This window comes from Dufourea novaeangliae, unplaced genomic scaffold (genome assembly GCF_001272555.1).
Source record: "Dufourea novaeangliae isolate 0120121106 unplaced genomic scaffold, ASM127255v1 scaffold14, whole genome shotgun sequence".
Taxonomy (NCBI): Eukaryota; Metazoa; Arthropoda; class Insecta; order Hymenoptera; family Halictidae; genus Dufourea; species Dufourea novaeangliae.
This window is the reverse complement of record NW_015373890.1, coordinates 3098043-3118757: the sequence shown is the minus strand read 5'-3', so window position 1 is coordinate 3118757 and position 20715 is coordinate 3098043. Positions and strand designations below refer to the sequence as shown.

The 20715-nt window shown below is 35.2% G+C and overlaps 1 protein-coding gene across 5 annotated transcripts in view; it reads right to left on the bottom strand.

The window, feature by feature from the left end:
• LOC107187266 (patronin) overlaps window positions 1–20715 on the bottom strand; it is a 78944-nt gene that overhangs the window by 31195 nt on the left and 27034 nt on the right. For all 5 annotated transcript variants that reach the window (XM_015575307.1, XM_015575320.1, XM_015575342.1 and 2 more), the window contains exon 2: window positions 1681–1776. In XM_015575307.1, the coding sequence (XP_015430793.1) occupies window positions 1681–1776 (96 nt within the window). The remainder of the gene's footprint in view (window positions 1–1680; window positions 1777–20715) is intronic.

Here is a 20715-nt window from a genome sequence, read left to right as displayed (position 1 = left end):
GTGTGTGCGTTGCATACGGAAGGAACGGCGCGGTTTCGATGGCATAATTAGTCGACACGGGGTTTCTTTATTCTTATGCTTGGTAACAGAGATGGGTAAATACATTCATCTTGACAAAGAATTTCGAATAATGAATGAAACAATTTAAAAAGGTAAACCCACAACAAACCCCAAAAAGGGTAGGGGAAACCGGGGCTAGTTTATTAACACTAGAACTACCAAGCAATTCAAAATGACTTGTCAATACACTCTTACAACGACGATTAAAATATTATGACAATACATTTTCTCAGATCTTTTGCACCTTTTATTACGATATGAAAGTGAAGAAATTAGTCAATTTCTACGTTTTCAACACTTTTGCACGTTTATCCACCGATCGAAGCAAATATGCATTTATCGTCGGTAGTTCTAGTGTTAATAAGTGTAGACGAGTACATGTAGACAAGTATCATATTCGGTTCCGAATAAACCAAAAAACTTATTGGATCTAAGAAATGTTTTGTTCTTTATTGCATTTTACAGTACCCTATAGGCTATAAATGCATAAAATCTGCAGTCTATTAATGAGGTTAGTTGACTAACTCCCTTTAACTATTGTATTATGGAATTCTTATGGACATTTAACAACTTTTATCGACCACTTTCAGTGCCTTTCATTACATTTTTATCCCCCAGTAGGTAAAAATGAAACCTTTATAATATTTTGCGAAAACTTCACGAATGTCATTACTAATGCAAAATATGCAATTTAATAATGAAACATATTTCTGTCAAAGTTCCATTTGTTTAATCCATTTCTATAAAATATACATTTGCATAAATTTTCGCGGTCTGGTCATTAAATTTCTTGTCTTTTAAAAATAAAAAAAACACATCTGGTATTTTATGAGTCGTGTATGTACAATGTAAATTGCCTGTATTTTATGACTGGTGTACACTTATAATGTAAATTCCTGAAATGAAACGTAAATATTAGCACGTTTCTGTCTATGTAAGTCCTTTTCGCATCCAGCACCGCTATTACCTCCAAAATTTCCGAAGATTTCCGCGCTCATTATCGGAGTTCGACCAAGAATTCTTTTCGCAGAAGTTTATTAGCATCTTCCGAGCAAACGCCTGAGCAACTTCGTCTGCCTTTCACGACGAAGCCGGTTTTCGACGTCGTGGAATAACGACGTGTGCCACAAAAGAGTTTCCAGGACACTTTAAAAAGTCGGGGAAGCCGCCCTTTTAACCACAGAGTTCCTCTCGACATTCTTGCGCGGGAGAATGATACGTATCTTTCCTTTATTAAAAGTGGGCGCACTTAAGGAAATTAGAATTCCATTGGATGACTTTCAATACATACACTCCATAAATGTGATATTGAGCGGAATACCGTATTAACGCACAGAAACGTTTAAATTTGATATTCTTTTTATTATTTATAATTATACTTTTTTCTCGTACACAGTAATGTATGAACATAGTAAACTTACTTTTCTACCGGTACACTCTACAAAATATGCATGTTAAACGAATGAAATTACATTAGTATCGCTTTATGAGCTGAAATCTCCTTTGAGAGTACCACGTAATCAGTTAATAAGTTGGATAATGTAAACCCGTGGGTTGCCTCCGTGTCTTAATTAGAGTCAACCGTGTTAACTTGTGTCATAAAGGAGCCAGTTTACGTACCTCGTGATCAACATAATATGGCTCGCGAAGGTTTTCTGGCACTCGATTGTTGTACGCCTTCGACAGGAGCCATTTCACGGAGGCACGCTGTTTGGCCTGAAACAATCGGAAACAACAAAATTATTAATTATAACATTCATTTTTATCCTATATTTATAGGTGTAAGATTCATTACAAAAAGTGTACAGAATCTGTTGTTAGTTATTTCAATCAAGAAAATTCATTTAAACGTTATGATAAAATAAAATTTCATTAAACAAAAATGATCCAGCAAAGAACGTGTTACATATTAGGTTGCTGCAAAAGTTCTGACCTTACGAAAGTATGTCAGACAGGAATTGAATTTTATTTAAAAAGAAAACAATTCGTACTCTATAATGTACCTACTCCTGTACTAAGTCACTATTTACATCTCAAGTTAGAACTTGATTTGCATTTTTTAAGAGTCATTATTGGTTTAACCAGTGTCAACTACTTGGAAAATATTAAAAATAAATTAAAAAAGAGGATTGATTAAAATGAAATTTAACTACAATCTCCCTCTGAATTTATAATTGAAATTTTTAAGTTAGAATTCAAGATATCCACCATAGAACATTATTTACGGTTCTGATGCACTTTATTTAAAAAAAAAAGCATTGAGTCAAAAGACTACAAATAATAATGTTTCCTAATAGTTTCAAATTTTCAAATTTCCTCCCAAAGAACTTAGGCTTTCGACAATAATTGTACGAACATACGTGTATTTCGTTATAAAACGTAAATAATGACAGTCTAATAAAATTTTTTGAAACTGAATAAAATATAACATACCACTAAAAAGGGCTAATATTTCATAGGCAACGATCTAATAAAATATTATGTTCATGTAATCGCCAGTTTCGTGAACGCTGCAAGGACCCCGCCAACACTTTCTCGCCTATAAAATAATCGACCAGCGATCACGAACCGAGCGGCAATCTCTTATCGTCCAACCTTTCATCGAACAATGAGATGAGCCACTTTGCCTGCCACTCGAGACGCTTCTTCACGCCTTATTGTTAGTAAAATATTCAAGCGTTGCTCGCCCTTGCCTAAAATCGCAACCCCCCCCCCCGTGTCCATGCCACGTTAAACAAATGATCCGCGCTATATCCATACCCATCCCGACGCATAATGAACGTTCACGAACATTGCAGCGATAAATATCGCATAAGTCGTCGATTTATTTTATCACCATGTTATGACAAGTATACTTAATAACACAGGCCTGGAAATAGAAAACATGTTCCCAGGGAAGGGAAATGCAAATGTTCCCAAACATACGATTTTATGTAACGTTAAATGAAAGGGTATTGAGTGTGTAACCACAGTTTTCTTGGTGGTGTCTTAGAGTTGGGCAAAATGTAATCTAATTACAAAATCTAAATTTCAATTAGAATGTAATTGCAATGTAATTGCGTGACAATTACAATTACGTTGTAAATTTACAATTACATTATAATTTTTATTGTAAATTCAATAGAGTTAATTACAATGTAATTGTAATTGTTTTGCAATTACATCGTAATTACATTGTAATTATGATTTCAATTTTGTAATTAGATTATATTTTGCCCAACTCTGTGGTATCTATGTAAGCCACGCCTCCGACTTTCCCAATAATAAATGAAAGGTCGACATAAATACCAATTGAAGCACCTTTATGATTTCACTGAATGTTGCATATCAACTCCACAAAGATATAATTAAAAATTCACGAATAATCTATCAAAAAAATATATAATCGGCCAAAATTCTTGATACATACCAGATCATTGAAATTTGTCAAATTTAAACCTCCATACTGAAAATATTAAATTTGTATGTTGATTTTTAGTTTACTTAGGTATCAATTTTCACTATATTCTGGTTCGAAGTCAGTCGTCGGTTAATTCGTACGCATTCGCATTTACAAATTTAATTACGATAACAGCGGCAATTACGTCACGCGACAGTCACGAAACTGGCCAAGGTATTTTCGTCGGGAAGAACACCGATTTATAACATTGGGGCGAGGCTCGGGCACGTGAGCGTGCCTAAGGGGGTCAACGTGGTCCGACCAATCATTGTTATCGACCAACAGAACCATTGTTGTACATATGGTCGTCATCCTTTGGAATAGACGGCCGTGAATGACGTTTTATATCCCCCATTCGAAGGAACCGCACAATCGATCATGGGACACTCCTCTCCGTTCGATGGTGCAGCAAATAAGGAGACAAGTTCCAATAACCAAAATAAAAACGAAACATTACTAAATTATCATTAGATTGCGGATATTTATTCAAATGTAGATATTTATTGTGTGATTTAATGTAAATGTAAAGTATGTATGCATTCACAGAATATCTGTCTGTCTAAAATTCAGTCTATGAAAAAGTTTTAAAACGTTTATTTTGGTTTTTTTATTTCGAACCTACTCGAAACCCTTAACAAAGTAAAGAAATTTGTGTCCAGTTTGGAAAAATGTATCCATAAAATTCCATATTTTTTTCTATATTTTTTTAATAAAGAAACAGCGATTGCATTATAACTTTGACCGTTACGTCACCCAAATATGGGTGACACGTACGTTGCAAAGACGCTGAATTTTTGCGTAAAATTAATATCATAGTATAATTTAAAACAAGGCCAACATTCTCTATTAACTGAACGCACATATTTTCGACGATTTATGACATAAAAATGAATATTGTGTGTCTGGCTACATACAGCCTTTTTCACTGTGGCAATGAACGTGTTAAAGTGTTTGATACTTAATTGTTATTTCTATATTAAGTGAACAAACGTGCGAGTCACAGTATTTTCTAACATTCATTTTTTATGTTGATTCTATAAAACGACAATATTCTGAAGATCTTCCGTAAGCAAACTGATAAAACCTCCAAATGTGATGAGTTTTACACCCGATAAGGAAGGTCCAGATGGTCGAATTTACGAATAGATGAATTTCAACCCCACAGACGTGTATAAAAGATAGCAAAAGGAGGTCAGATAATCGAGTAGAGAGCATAAACGTTTTAGAGGGACGTTGGCGCAATGAAAAGGCCTGGTTGGTCTCAAACGTCTTCAATATTCAATGCACTCACCAACCCTCGGGACAGCTACGTCGGAAGACTGCGAGGCAAAATTTCGTCGACGATGTCACTGTGAAGCATGTTTAAACATTTGATCGGCCCATTCATGATGCGGCTATTTCGTTACATATTCAACATACAGTGGCGCGAAGTAATTATTTAATTCGACAAACTAATTCTGAATCTGCCTTAACGAATGCATTTCTTTGTTTCAATTACGTCATAAAATTTATGCTTGTTGGGAAAATATAAATGAACTATAGATTTTTGGTTCTCATTTATAATATGCGTTTATAAAGACGTATATTAACCAAGTTTTTACTTTGCCTGGTATAGTTATTTCATTCATTGTTCTAAAACATTCAGTTTTTTAGTAAATAGAAAATTGAAATAAGTAACCGTAGTAATTTTTTTGTAATACAAATTTAATATATAGAACATTTTAATTAAGCGAACATTTTATTATTCACTTATTCAATCATTTCTCTTGTCCGATATAATTACATATTTCGTGCACTGTAAAAATACTTGTATCAATTAACTTTAGCCGCTGCAAGGTATTTATTTCATTTTTGGCGCATTATTGAACTCTATTATTTATCTAACTATTGAAAATGCGAAAAAACGTTTCATATGATAGTTGTTTGATTTTATGGAGTCAACTTAATAGAATATTTAAATTTCCTTTTTTAATTGCTATTTACAGAGATTTTAATGACACTATAATTTTTTTAGATGAAACTAGAAACTACATATTTTTATTATTGCCATGTTATTAAGCACTTCAAGATGAATTCAGCAAGATATTTGAAAGTTCTGTTTGAAGAATACTTTCGGATAACTGTATGACTATTGGTAAGCAAATATCAGGTATTATTTTTAATTTATTATGATTAGACTGCAGATTGGATGCGTTTATCACATATACACGATTGTGTAAAACTCAGTGTATAAAAAAAAATTTAATAAGTCCTAATGAACTTTTCATATTACGTTTGGAACCTGGTAGAATTCTTAGTAAGATAAATATGATTCTACTTGACGCCGTTTTCTACGAATTACATACTTCATAAAAATATGTATTTGCGTAAACTTTCACAATCCAGTTACGGTCAACGACGGTGTCGCCTGATGCAATAAGATACGAGCAATTCCAGGGAAATAATCAATTTTATACGAATACTAAATATAGGGGAGAAAATGAAAAATATCATCGAAGTATAATTATTTCACAGGCTTGCACAATATTGTTAAGTTTCACTATTTCTACGCATTTTCTACAGGTGTGGCGATAAGAATGTTTACATAAGAAATAAACATGCTTACGAACACAAGTATAATCTGGCAGAAAAGAAGCAGATTTTTCACTAATATTCAATTTGTAATAAATGTGTACTTTGTATCGCATAATGAAGATATTAAGCAGCATTTAATGGGCTAAGTTGTGAGTAACATTTGTTATAGATATTCAAAAGTTATTATGTGTGCAATAATTAAATAACAATAATAATAAAAATATTTTAATTGACTAGCAATTGCCAAATTGAATAGTAATGGAGAATGTGTGTTTGCAAAGTACTTTGAACCGAGATAAATTTAGAAAAGGGACATGGGCGTTACTTATAACCGATCCTAATTTTCCTATCCTATAAAACTCAACATAATAAATTTATTCAATAAAAAATGTCAATAACATATCATTAATATAAATATGTCAATAACAGTGACAGAACTTTTGTGTACTTCTTAGAAGTTTCTGAACTTTTTATTTAAGAATAATTTACTTTTATTTTTATTATATATTGCATCAATAAATATAGGTAAGATTAGTCACACAAAAATAATATTTGTAATAAATACAAAATAATATGGATTCTGAATTTTGTTATTATCGCAGCTGTAGATTTTGAAACATAGTAATTTTAATGTATAATATTGCTATCTAACATTTTTCCAATGAAAATCGTGTTGCATGAGTTCTACAACAAGGTAGAAAACGTAGAATTACGTCAACGATGGAAAACGAAGATAACGAACAACGAACGCATATCTAGTGTATGCAAATAGCGCATACGTTACTCGCGTGAACTTCCTTTTATTTATGTTCAAAAGTAAAACATATGAATTTTTCAAACGTTTCGAACATTAATACAAACAAAAACAAAAATCTATTAAACTTTGAAAATTCATTCGAAATGTCACATCATTTAATTTATTGAATTTACTTACGCATTAAAAGTTTTACCAGGAAGGCTTAACTTTCCGTTCTTACATTTGCGACCGCTTCATCCTCATTTGATAGAGTTTCTAAAAGTTTTAATGCAATAACGCCACTTTTATGGCGCTGTCTACGAGAGGAGGATTTCCGTAAGTTTTCATTGAAATTTTGCAGATTTTTAGAGCACGACAAAATAAGGATTGTACATTTTATTTAGGTAAAACATTTATGCCCTACAGTTTAGGGTATTCTTGGTGTTCTGCATTGGTTTTTCAAAATCATTTGATGCATGGACATGATTTTTGACAAATTCTTTATAATGTCTGACTCGAACTAACAGTAATATACATGTGAGTGAAAAATAACTTTAGAAAATACAAAGAATAGAGGAAACAGAAATATCTTTATTTTCTGAACTTCTGTAAAAATGTAATGATGAATCCCTGATTACTATACTAAAAGTTTTATGCATTTACAGGATATTAGAATGTAAATTATACAGTAAAGTAACAATTTTATGAAGTGTATGCAACACTGAGTTTGTCGTCTTTCCACAGAAAATCGTGATTAACAATAAACATATGCTAAAACATTTGTTTCTTCATTCTCCATACATTTTTACTATTTTTCTGGCAAAAAATAAAATGAAACGGCAGTATCAACTTAAATGCAACAATCATCACGTTTTCACACACCTAATAATTAAAACTCACTAACTAATTATCTTATTGCCAATGAAATTAAAGCACTGGCTGTAGAAATAAAATTTCGTTTAATTCTAGTAATTGTGCATTATCTTTTAAAAAGGTTAATTTGCATAAATATCTACAGTACACTCACGGTATCCAGCTTATTTTACAAAAAAAATTACCTGCAACTTCATTTGAACAATACATACACAGTGAAAAGAAGTAGTACAAATTATCCAAGAGTTTTAATCTGACGTTCCAACAATGAATCCGAATGCACAGCTATTTATACGTGTTTGTTCATTCAAATAGAATTTTTTAATTTGTAACCTTGCAATCCTTATACGTATTCAATTAAAAATGAGGAACTAGATTCCTCTTCTTTACGTGTTATTCGAAACGCTTTATCTAGTTAATGAATTTGCCCATCTCTGTCACAAAAGCAATTCAAATGCATTGAAACGCAAGAGCATGGGTCTTTGCGAGTCTGCAACGAGAACAAAGGTGTGCACGGTAAATATGGAGCGTAATAAAAAAAAGAAAGGAATCCTTGAAAGTCATCGTCGGCCACCGCGTTCTTCAAACGGATACCTTGTTTCTGGTTACACAATCGTTTCACCTATAGACATCATTATTCGAGTGGAAGAACAATTTACATAATCGCCGGTGAATCGATATCCGAGTCATAGAGTCACATAATTGACGACAGATAACATCTCGGAAACATTATCGACTTCTGAAATTACAATAGGAACCCTTTACCTAATAGGTAAAATTATAATAGTAATTCCTTGGCTTCTGAAACTGCACTAGTAATCCCTTGACGTCTGAAATTACAATAGAAATCCCTTGACTTCCAAAATTACAATAGTAATCCCTTGATTTCTAAAATTACAATAGCAACCTTTTCACTTTCAAAATTACAACAGTAACCCTTTGAACTTTAAAATTACAGTAGTAATCCCTTCACTTGTAAAATTACAACAGTAACCCTTTGAACTCTAAAATTACAATAGTAACCACATGATTTCTGAAAAACTAGAGTGGCAACTAGTGGTTAACATAGATTCCAATGAAAGTATCTCTAGGATTTCAGTAATTGCAAAATAAAAAAATCTGAAATCCGTCATTTTAACAGGTTCGGTAGTTCTAGTGGTTAATGCTTGGCCGATAATGGGTTAAAATATACAACCGAATAATTTTAAACATAAAAATAGATTACACGAACTTCTATGGCTTCTGTAAAAATATTCTTGTACCAATTCACTCAGCTTTTCGACGAACACCGAGGTCAGAAGGACGACCTTTTCGATCAATCGCCGTGAAAAACAGAAATATTTTCCCCTTATTGGTTAGTCGTGGAATTCACTGCGACCAATGTCCACAGGCCATCTATTGCCAACTATTGCGGGTGCGTAAGCGATGAGATCGCACGTGCAGCGCACATACAGAGTAGAATCGTCTCTATGGAGCATCAACACGCGAAAACACGCGAAAAAACGCGAGTGTCCGCGACGTATACGTTCGTCTATAAAAAGAAGCTATGTCATCGCTAACGACTTGGTTGTTATACGACGTGGAATATTGCGTTACTGATACAAAGAAGACGGACGGAGAGTCAAGCTCGATCGATTCCATAGCAACGCAAGTTTCGGTTCGATGATCTCTGATGAGTTATCAAGGATCGACTGCGTCATTGATCTTTGTTTCTATTCTAAATGTTACGAACCCTTTTTTTATCACCCTGTATATACTGCAACTAAAATAGTAAAATGCACTCTATTTCGTATTTATAACTTGTTTAAAAATCAGCATTAATTATCAATCAGAACGATGATACTTTCAGAAATTTAATTCAACATGATGAGAACATCTAAAGAAAAAAATTTCTTTATTGGAACACTCAAATGTAAGTATAATAATTTTTCTAGCATATTCTTTGATAATATTCACTCAGAACAGATTTAAAATTACGACTTCCCGAAACACAATTAATCTTCTACATTACAACTTCGCAGATTTCACGCAATTATTGAACATTGCGCAAGTTGCTGTATTAAATTTTCAGAAGTTTAACTGCGTTAACGCGCGGAATCGGGTTCCTTTTCTAGAAATTACTAAAATGCATGATGGCACTCCCGCCTTGATCCTTTTTAAACGCGTGTGTCTCTTCCGTGCAACGTCATTCTTGAACATGCGGAGTGCATCTTGACACGAATCAGAATGAAAGTGGATGCGCGCCTTTTAGAACAGATTCCGTCGGTTTCGAAATTATTAAAGGTGATATCCGCTTTGCGGTGATGCCAGAGTCGTTTCCTGTTCGGTCGTAGCACAGTTTGAAAGCGTCTGTGGCGCCTGTATTTTTGGCAACATTCAGACAAGCTTAAATAGTGTAAATGAAAAGGATATCTCCAATCTCCTAATTACAGTGAAATTACATTTTATGCATCTGTATTCTTTGTAACGAATTCCAATGAACTTAATTTCCCCAGAAATAAATAGTTAATAATTATATATTATAAAAATAAAAGCCTTCCATAGGTAAACATTACAAGAGAAGCTTTATGTAATTAGTACAATGAGTTATAACACAAAATCCAGATGATTTCGAGCAGGGAAATTTCACTATATTCTAAAATAAATGGAAACAGTGGAACTTGGAAGATCCTTAGTTATGTTGGTACAATGAAATTATCCAATAAATGGAAAGAAACTGTAAGAAGAAGGAAATAAAAATATGGTACACATTCAAAACTACATACACATTACAGTTTCACCCTCAAAAACGTACGAAGTTCTGGGATAAACCAATAATTCCTCCTGCAGATGTTCTACTGCACGTGAAAATCGACATTGCCACATTATTGATCCACCTTTCCTTTGAATAAACACCGTCAAGAAACTGGTTTACCTTTGTTGCATGTGTAACAATCATTGCAACCGACCAGTACACACCTGCAGAGACAGACCTTTCCTCGTTCGGAGTGCACTGCGAGTGTGCGTAGACCGCAAAATTTATCGAGCTACCCAGACCACGTGAACGTCCTAGGCGCGGTTGGGTCTGGCAATAAGGCGACTCTAATCGCGATATAACCTTATCCGTAAGAGGATAGTAAAGATGCGATTACCAGCGTGTCCCGTTTCACCGCGTCGAACCGGTATAGTAAACTGCATTCTACTTGGCTCGCCTTACTTTAAAACACCCTCAAGGGGAGATTTCGGTTAAGAAATTAAGAAAAAAAAATCGATTCTTTTTTAAATTGTATGTTTCGAAACTGCAACCTTTTAAGAATAGGTTCGTGCTTAAATGGATTTTTTGAAATTCCATAAATTTCCTAAATTATAATAAGCATTTGAGTAGTTAGAGATGCATGGATAAAACCGACCATCTCTGCACTCACAAAATCGTCGTTATTCGATTGTTTTAAATTACTGATAAAAGCAATGACACGACAAACAATACCAAATGTTTCTACACAATTATATCATTATCTTTTAAAGTAAATCTTCTACAAGATTGTTTCTGACAAAAGCACACTCTCACGAACCAAAATACAGAAACTATATAAAAACATATTTCCGTTATCAAGAGTTCTAAAAATCAAATCGTTATCAAATTCGGTCCACTTTTTATTTGACTAGATTTCGTTAACTCTTAAATGTTATAAATCCATAAAATCCAGTCCACTGATAATAATAAAACAATCGGAAGTACATTTCTGCGTTCCGAGAAAATTGATTTTTCTCTACAGTAATGTTCCTCTTCCTTGAAAATACGTACAAACGACTCGTTATACCAAGAATACATATATTCTCGTGCAAAAGAAACAAAGCGTTTGCAAGAGGTATATACACTCTGCAAGTTTTACGAGTCTCCCCTCTGATCGGATGTTATATTTTTGCTTCGATTCTGTTCCTTTAGGCGGAGCACTAAAGTTTCCGAACAAAGAATAGAATTCCCGCGACGACAGGAAGTCAGACGTTTGTTTGACTGTACGACAAGGTCTCGATGAAAAGTTGTGTCTATCAAAACCCTTTTCGTTCTTGCCCTCTTTCGCCCGCATACTCTCTGTCTCCTTTTACCTCCCTCGTGCTTTCGCTAAATTGACCAACGTGAAAGCTGTGCGCGTGTAAACAACGCCACGGATATCGCTTTTTGTACATTTCACGTGTGATTCCGTTGAAAACGCTGGGATTATAATAGAATCCCTTTACGGGTTGAAGTTGCAATTATAATAGCAGAACCATTAACACTATCGATATGTAGTAGTAGGTATAAAATAAGACAAAATTTTACTTTCTTTGCGTTTAGAGCCTCCGATAACGTAACCAATATCATTCATGCACCGATCTAATACACGATATGTGCAGAAATCACGAAGAACGTTATTGCCATAAACACCTACCTGGGAATGGTCGTTAGACCGGCGAGAAATCGAATGTGCATTACGAATAACATAATCAGATCGAATGTCAGACGGTATACATTACTCGCACCCTTAGTAGTGGTAACGCAGGTTGTAACGCCACTGATTGCATTGGATAACGTTTAATAATAGTTATCGCACGCAACCTATGCACGCATTACCGCCGCCATTCACGGAAGATACCGCGAGCCTCGGATACGGGTTAATTTTACATGCAAAATAAACCGTTCGACGGTGGAAGTTGATTTCCCTGTGGGCTTCTGTTGGCTCGGGTGTATCTCTATTTACAGTGCAAATGACGACAGAATATGTTTTCACCTTCAAACACGGAAAAAATGTGTTCCCTTTTTTATGAATATCATTTTTACCATCATTACTGTTTTTGCACTCCAAATTCAACTTTCTTGACAACAAATCTCGAGTCGGTTCTTCTTGCCTCGAAGAATTGCTGAGGAAGTATTATCTCCTACAAACCAGGAACAACACTGAGAGCGTATAAATTAATACGGAATGTATTGAAAAAGATTATGAACGCGTCGATTACCCGGCGTCCAATTAATCTGGAAAATGTAAATTAACGAGAACTCCGCTCTCCTTTGCATATGATTATAACGTCTAATAGAGCACGTGCAATTGAATCGTCAACATGCGAGGAGTAATTTGCGAAATTCGATACGATTATTAGTAACGAGCGACTACACTGGTTAATTGTTACTCGGTTGGCTGGAGGAAAGCATCAAACGATTTTACTTTCGGCGAGAGTTGTTCGAAAAGAATGGCTTCGTTTGGAACGATTTATCCTAATGTCAAAACTTTAGGGTAAATCGTTTAATCTATTCATTCCTATCCTATACCGTAATTTTTTATTCATCTTAAAGAAACTGGTATTCCAAATATGCTGCACTTCTTCTACGACCTCAACGGGTTCATATAAACGGAGTTCTACTGTATTTGAAACCTGGTAGAACCTTTGATACATTAAACGAATTTTTCTTGAATTCCAGTTTCTGCAAATTGATCAATGAAAATCTATATTTGCATAAACATATCCGCGGTCTACTGGTCACTTTTACTCATCGCCATTTCGACCGCGATTAGTAAAAGTGACCACGCATGGATGGTATTCGTTATAAACGCGCGTCGCAGCGACTCGATCGTTTCACAGATTTGCAAAGCTTCTGTGCGTGGGCAAACGATGCCCCGAGATCTGCGTGGGTTGAAAATCCAAGTCTCGCCAACGCCAGTTTTGTTACGGTTTCCAAGGCTATCTGCCGCGAAAAAAAGCTGGCAAAAGCATGGACGAAGAAAGGTGAGCACAAACGAACGTCGGAACTTCATCGTGTCGTAAGCAGAGACCCTGACTGTTATAATCACGATTGAAAACGTGACGGTATAAGAGATAATATCTTTGTGTGAATGATTTTTGTCAGCCTAAAATAGCATATGATATTTACCCATATTTAATAGATTAAATTCCTGTAGGTAATTAATAGTCGCTATTTATCAACACATATTTACAGCATTATTATTACACACGAAGAGAACTTGTACACAAAGTACTGTTGTAAAAGTTTCAATAAGCAATCATCTGGGGTTCAGATTAATCCATTTTACATTAATTCCTACGAGGAAAATAGTTTCGGTTCACGAACATTTCGTTTTACGAACGACCTTCAGGAATGAAGTTCGTGAACCGAGGTTTGGCTGTATAAAAGAACAGCATTCCCTATGCACCAACCACTGCGCATCCAAGTGTCTCCCCGCAAGAAGACGAGGAGGAAGCGGAAAAAGCGTAGGAGGGGATGGTTCCAAGCATTCGAACGATTTTTTCCCCGTTTTTTATCCAACCGTCCCGGGGCGCAATTACTCCGCAGACCTCTGCTTCCACGGTAAGAATTCGCCTCTAACCGGACGATGGTTTGAAAAAGAGTTAAATCGGAGCACGAAACCAAGATCGCCTAAGCTAGAAATTCCTGAGTACGTTGACCGCGGCGCAACTTTCATGGCTTTCCGGTGGTATCGCCTGTAGGTCAGTTAAGGTCAATGTCCCTATTTCTAATCACGTCCCGATTTCTGCTCAGTACGTATATTTTTTATTTAATGTAAAAACTTAAATAATAAATTAGTTATATAAAAAATTATTTAAATTAGTTCAGTATTTTCGTGTAAAATGCTACAGCCCGCTGTTCAGTAAATGGCAGCATTTTAATAGAAATAAATTTAACAAGTGAGTCCGTCGAAAAGAAACGTGATTTGAGCAGTTCCGTTGCGATCGTGAGTTACACGTGGACGCTGCATTACTAAAAAAAACTTACGGAATCTTTAATATTGTTCGCCAAAGTTTGGTTCTGGCACTTCCATTTTCGCTGAGCAGAAATAGGGACATTTTACAGTTCATATTAAATGAACTATTATTACGTCGAAGTGTTTTTAATAATACTTTTATTTAAATTTAATTGTAAAGGAAGGTTTAAATTTTAGATCCATTAAGTTTTTATGTCGATTGTTGCAAAAATATATAATAAAAATCAATTTCTGCGATAGCAGATCTCTTACATGATTAGAAATAAGGACACTGACCTTACCTGTTCCTAGCTTGAACGTTTTAACTAATGCCACGCAGCATCGTAATACGGTGGCTTCGCTCGTAACCACGAACCGATCTTTACGCGGTGTGTCGAACAAGAAGACGCAACATTGTTCCATGAGCTGGGGAACGTGTACTTGAGAAACGGTTCCACGATTTCTTGCGACAACGAGGTGAACGCTCGAAAATAGACGAACGCGTTTTACGTAACACGGCACACATAGCCTTTGGAATTTGCAAATTTGCGGCTCGACACATTAGGGACTAGATAGTAAACCCGACATAATGACAGATTTCAGATTTTTTGTTTTACGATTATATTGAAATTGTAAAAGTTCTTTTATATTGGAATTTATGATGACTAGACTGGTGGGTGTTTATGGAAATTTACGATTTTAGATACTGGTATCGAAAAATTAAAATTAGAGAATTTTCAATTTTGCATTAGAGGCTTTACCACGTTAATGATAACTAGACTGCGAAAGTTTATGCAAAATCGAAATTTTCGATACTTATATCTGAAAATTAAAGTGGAACAGAATTGTGAAATCGATACTAGAGGTTTTACTTTCTAATAGTAACAGTAAAGCTCATAAATAGTATTAAACTTCATTGATATTTTTATTTTATTACATTTGCCAAGTTAAGGGACGTTATAAATGCATAAACATCCGCAGTCTAATGATAACATATAAATAGTATTAAACTTTATTAAAACGACTCAATTTTTCAAAAAAATGTAGTTAACCAATCTACGTGCGTTTCGTTGGCTTACGTGAGACAATCTGTATGACAGAATACAGTTTTAAATAACTTTCGATTGCTTACCAAACGTTCTAGTCAATATTCGATGTATTATTTCATATCCACAAGTGAAACAAACTCAGAAAGAGACACACACGCGAAATGCGTTCGCATGTCTCTATGCGCCACTGAAAAAACGAACGAAAGTTGCGTTCAACAGAGATATCGCAACAATCTGGTCAGATATGCGAAGAATTTAAACCTGTTCCACCAAGGCACACAAGAAGCATATGGAAGAATGAATTAATGCAAGAACACTTGAAAGAAATTTCGTAGCTTGTCGATAGCGCCGTTCGGTTTATCGAGATACGAAGAAAACGAAATCCGTTCATGGAAAAATCGGTATCGGCCGCGGAATGCGGTGCAGGAGTATCCGAACAAAACCAAAAAGAATTCGCTGAGCTCGCGGCTGCAAAATCGTATAATCGGCCTTGTGGTTAACGGTAACGAGTCCTTTTTCAGTCTCCCGCAATTACGATCCTGATTTGGAACTGCACACATCCGCAAATTGCGCCGCCGATCGATCCGAGCAATTAGACGTAAGAGGACACCGATCCCCCGCTTACGATCATTCCACTAATCGGTCGTGCCGCAGTCTCTTCGTGGAATTTTATAAACGTGATATGCGACCAAGAAAATAATTATAAACGAAAATAAAATTTAATGAATAATTAAAATTTTATTAGAAGGTATCTGTGACTTTGACGCTTAAAAATTATATAATCTTTGGGGTTTTTTTCGCTAAATAACTATACAAGATATATCGATGAAATTTTTCATATTTACTAACTTATATTTAGACACTAGTTTCCCATTTTTATATAGTTATATAAATAATTGTTTTCTTGTTACAGAGGGCGCTGATATAGTCTCGATAAGTGCGACGAACTCGGGGCAGTTTCGGAGCATTCGTGGCAAGGCGGAAAGGTTTTCAGTTCTTTATAAATTTTTTTTTTGCACGAAGCCGAGCCACTGAGTAGCTTCGGTTTACTGTTTTGATTGGTTTCAGAGCCCTCCTCCCCATATAACGACCTTGATCGTGTCGCATTCATCGAAGACTTACTGTATTTTTATAACGTTTTAATCATTGTTATAAGAGTATACTGACAAGTCATTTTGACTTGTTTGGTAGTTCTAGTGTTAACATTCAATCGATGAAATGAACATTTTCAGTCCTGTATATACGCCTTATAACCACTGTACGTTCATTACGTACATTCTTTTATTGTTTTCCCAATTGTTCAGTGTTCTCGATGATTCCATAAATTTTGTAATCAGCGAACACATTTTTATTGAATCATTTACATAACAACATTATGTTAAAAATGTACGTTAAAACATTTATGTAACACGTAAGACAAAAATTAATCGAATACAGCCAATAAACGAGAGATTAATTACTTCCTATCCAGGGAAAGTAGACTCCATCGAAGTCGAACGTTAAATGGTAAATCCTGCCCTCTTTTTTTCGTATCGGATTTTTTCCTGCCAGTACGCAAAAAAAAAACAGAACAGAAAGGAAAGAAATTGAACGAGCGCGTGCAACCGTGAAGCAAAACGCGACTTTGCAATTTGCATACCTGTCGCGTTGCCAAAATCGATGGTAGAACTCGAACGTCGAAACCCAAACGGCCACAAGAGAGTCGTCCCTTTCGCGTGGCCACGCAGCGCTCCTTTTATGTATCGCGTACATACAACGTTAACCGGTAGAGAAAGAGAAAAAAAAAAAGACAATGGCGTGGGCCGGTCGAGAGACAAGCGTTGAATATTAAATAATTTCATACGTGCGACAGGTTACCATCGCGGCTGACACCATTCACAAAGTCGCGACGCGAAGGATCCCTATTGTATTCTGGCGTGAATGCATTGCTTGAAATAATAGAAAATATAATTGCAACCGACAAATTAAGTTGTGATTTACGTCTTGTATATTGATTTCGAGCCTTTTTCGTATTTCAATTGTATTTACTTAACCCCTTGAAGTCCAAAATGTTTTTAGTGTTCCATGTTGGCACTTGCATAATTGTCGTATAATTCAATTGATGCGACCCTAAACCCACAAAACAAAGAAGACCTGGCCAATCCAGTACACTAGTCCAAAGATCCTTTCTGATATCAATCGTCACAGTCAAGACTAAACTAACGATCAAGCAGATCAGTTGGCCAATAACCTCGCAAACCAGCTCAAGGAAAAAAAAAAGAAATACGAACTGATAGGTTGTACAACCGATTCCTTAAATTATAGAGTTTTCCAATAAGAATGATATGATTTTGAAATGAAAGGGCAACCACGTTTAAAATGTTATAATTGTCACTAGTTGTCATTTGTATGTAGTATACTCTGACAATTTATCATGATTAAATACACGCTTCGAGAACGTTTGATTATTACCTAAAAATTGCATGAAAATAGACGTTCTTTTGTGAATACTCAAGGTGCACGTTGCGAAAACTATGGTTCACATAATCATCCCTCTTTGCTTGCTATTCGTCGAATCTTTGAAAAAGTTGTAAGGGATTTTACTCTTCACGATGCCATTCCAATAAGACGGTGCCACATGTCACACTGCTAATGCCACTATCGACGTATGGCAAGAACAGTTTGGTGAAAGGATAATTTCAAGAAATGCAACTGTTAGTTGGCCTCCAAGAAGTTGTCGTTTAACTCCTTTAGATTACTTTTTGTGGGGTTATTTGAAATCTGAAATTTTGAACATCGAACGCTGCATTCATGATATTAGGCCCAAGTTATTGTACAAAGTCGTCGAAAATTTGGTTCGTCGAGTTATTCAAGACATAATGTAACAAACTGTACTTTAAAATAATATAAAAAATTGTCGATGAATCTAAAATAGTTTTTATTTTATTTCATTGTAAAATCATATCGTTCTTATTGGAGAACCCGTTACATATAACGTAATTTTCCAAGGACAGACTTTCCCAAGGTTCAACGTCCTTACCAAAACGAGCCGGAGTATCCAAATCATCCAGGCGGAAAGGTGAGGTCGCGCACAAAGTGTAGAATCTCTGTTCTCACTGCGACAAAAGAAAAACCAAAGGAGTATTCGATGATAATTATCGAGAATCACGAGACGTCTCGCGGCGGATCGGTAGCGTGTTCATCGCGACGCCGTTTCCGGTTTTTCCTCGATCAGACTGGAGGAACGCGCGGCGCCCGGTACGGATTAACCGGTGGAAAGACCGGAGAAAGACTGTCTGTGGGCTCCTCCGCGTACCGGCGCGAACGAAAGAACTTCGCACTGTTTCGTATGTGGATCGCGATCCACGCACCGATGACCACGTTAACTATTTAACGTCTAGTTGTTAAGCGCATTACACAACGAAGATCAAGCCACGAAATACCTTGCGCGCGGAGGAGCTCTTTTTACCCGTCGTACAGTGGTGAAAAATCGTAAAAAAAACATAGTCAAAAAATCGGAAAAAATTCATCCACCGAAGACTTGATTTTTGAATTGTGTATTTTAAAAGCTGTATGCACTGATTTAAATTGAAAAAGTTTTTCCGTTCTAACCTTTTAAATAAACAGAAAATTACCAATCCATAGAGCAACTCTTAGATTATACAATTATTAAAACTACCAAGCCATAGAAAATTAAAAATAAAATTAAAATTAACTATAGAAAATTTAAACTAGGGTAAACCAACCAGTCATTGACTGCATACCAGTGAATGACCATTAGGCAAACATGTAAATTATAAATTTAAAAATTATTAAATTTTCATAAGTGGAGCGTTGTTGCACTTTTAATATCGCATATTTTTAGTTTAGTGTATTAAGAAAACAGTAATAAGTATAATTCTTATTTAAAATATTTTAGAAATGAAGCAGTCTGGTTACTGGGCTTTTACACGTTTCGCATTTTATAAATAATTTTTGTAAAATCTCGGTAAGAATAAGTATTTATTGTTATAAAATTTTAAGAGCAATAAATGTAATTGCACTTTCAACAGTCTAAGTTCAAACGTCTAGAAATTCAACAATTTGGTCATTCACTGGTTGGTTTACCCTAATATTAATTATACTACTCGCTGTTAAATAAGTCATAAAAAAACACTGTAAAACAAGAACAAGGAATAAAGTACACCCAATAGAAATAAAGTTACTTTGTTTTTTAATTAAAATCTTCAAACTAAATTTAGTTCAATTCAAATAATTTTAAGGGTTGGTAACTTTCAGCATAACTTAGCTCAATTAGAGTCACTAGAATATGTAAAATCTAACAAATTATTAAAATCCACAGAAAATTAAAATTCCGAAAAATTAATTAAACCAATTAAAATACGTGCATGTAAATCAGAAAATTTCACGTGCAACGGGCCTTCCGCATTGTATCCCAGAACTAATGAAAACTTTTCGGAGATTCTTTAATCAGGAAATGCAGTGTCAATCCGATACAGCGTGATTCCGTACCGCGATGGAAGCGCGACCGTGGCAACGCGTGCATGAAAATTAGATGGCATTGTTCGTAAAAGCTGTATCTGCCCGGTTGGTCAAGGTCGTTTGAACTTCCTAACGAGATCAGAGACACACACACACACACCCACACAGATACTTTCCCCACGGAACTATAATCAGGCTGATACTCTAATTTAATAAGCTTTTGGACGATAATCGCGAATTTATGAACACATCCCTCCGAGATTCGAATCGAGGACCTTACAGCAAGTGTGAAATACAATAAAAAACAAAACATTCATCAGATCCAACGAGTTTTCTATTTTATCCTGAATCCAATAAGACACTTAAGAGGGAAAATAAATTTATACAATTGCTCCTGTCTGTAAAAATTAATTTAAAAACTTTGATTTTGCATAAAATCCGCAGTCTACCTATCACTACGCTAAAACTCATTAAAAAGTCAGCGTCACACCTGGGGACCACTCTTAATCAGTACCGAGGAGTCTTCGAAGCGCTCATCGAGGAATTACTGTACTTCGCGACGCGACATTCGCTGTCCTGAATTAATCTCGTGAGAATGAAGTAATTTTTACTAACAAGAAAACTGTTACAGCTTCTATATTAAAGAAACAAACACTTAGCAACAATCTCTTAATCGATCAACAATGCTTCAATTATATCGCGGAAATTAGCAGTTTAGATAGTTTCTTAATTGAACGTACCCACGACAGCTAGAAAGTAACCAGACCCGAGGGATTAATTAACTTTAGTCATTCTTATTTCATTTTCAAA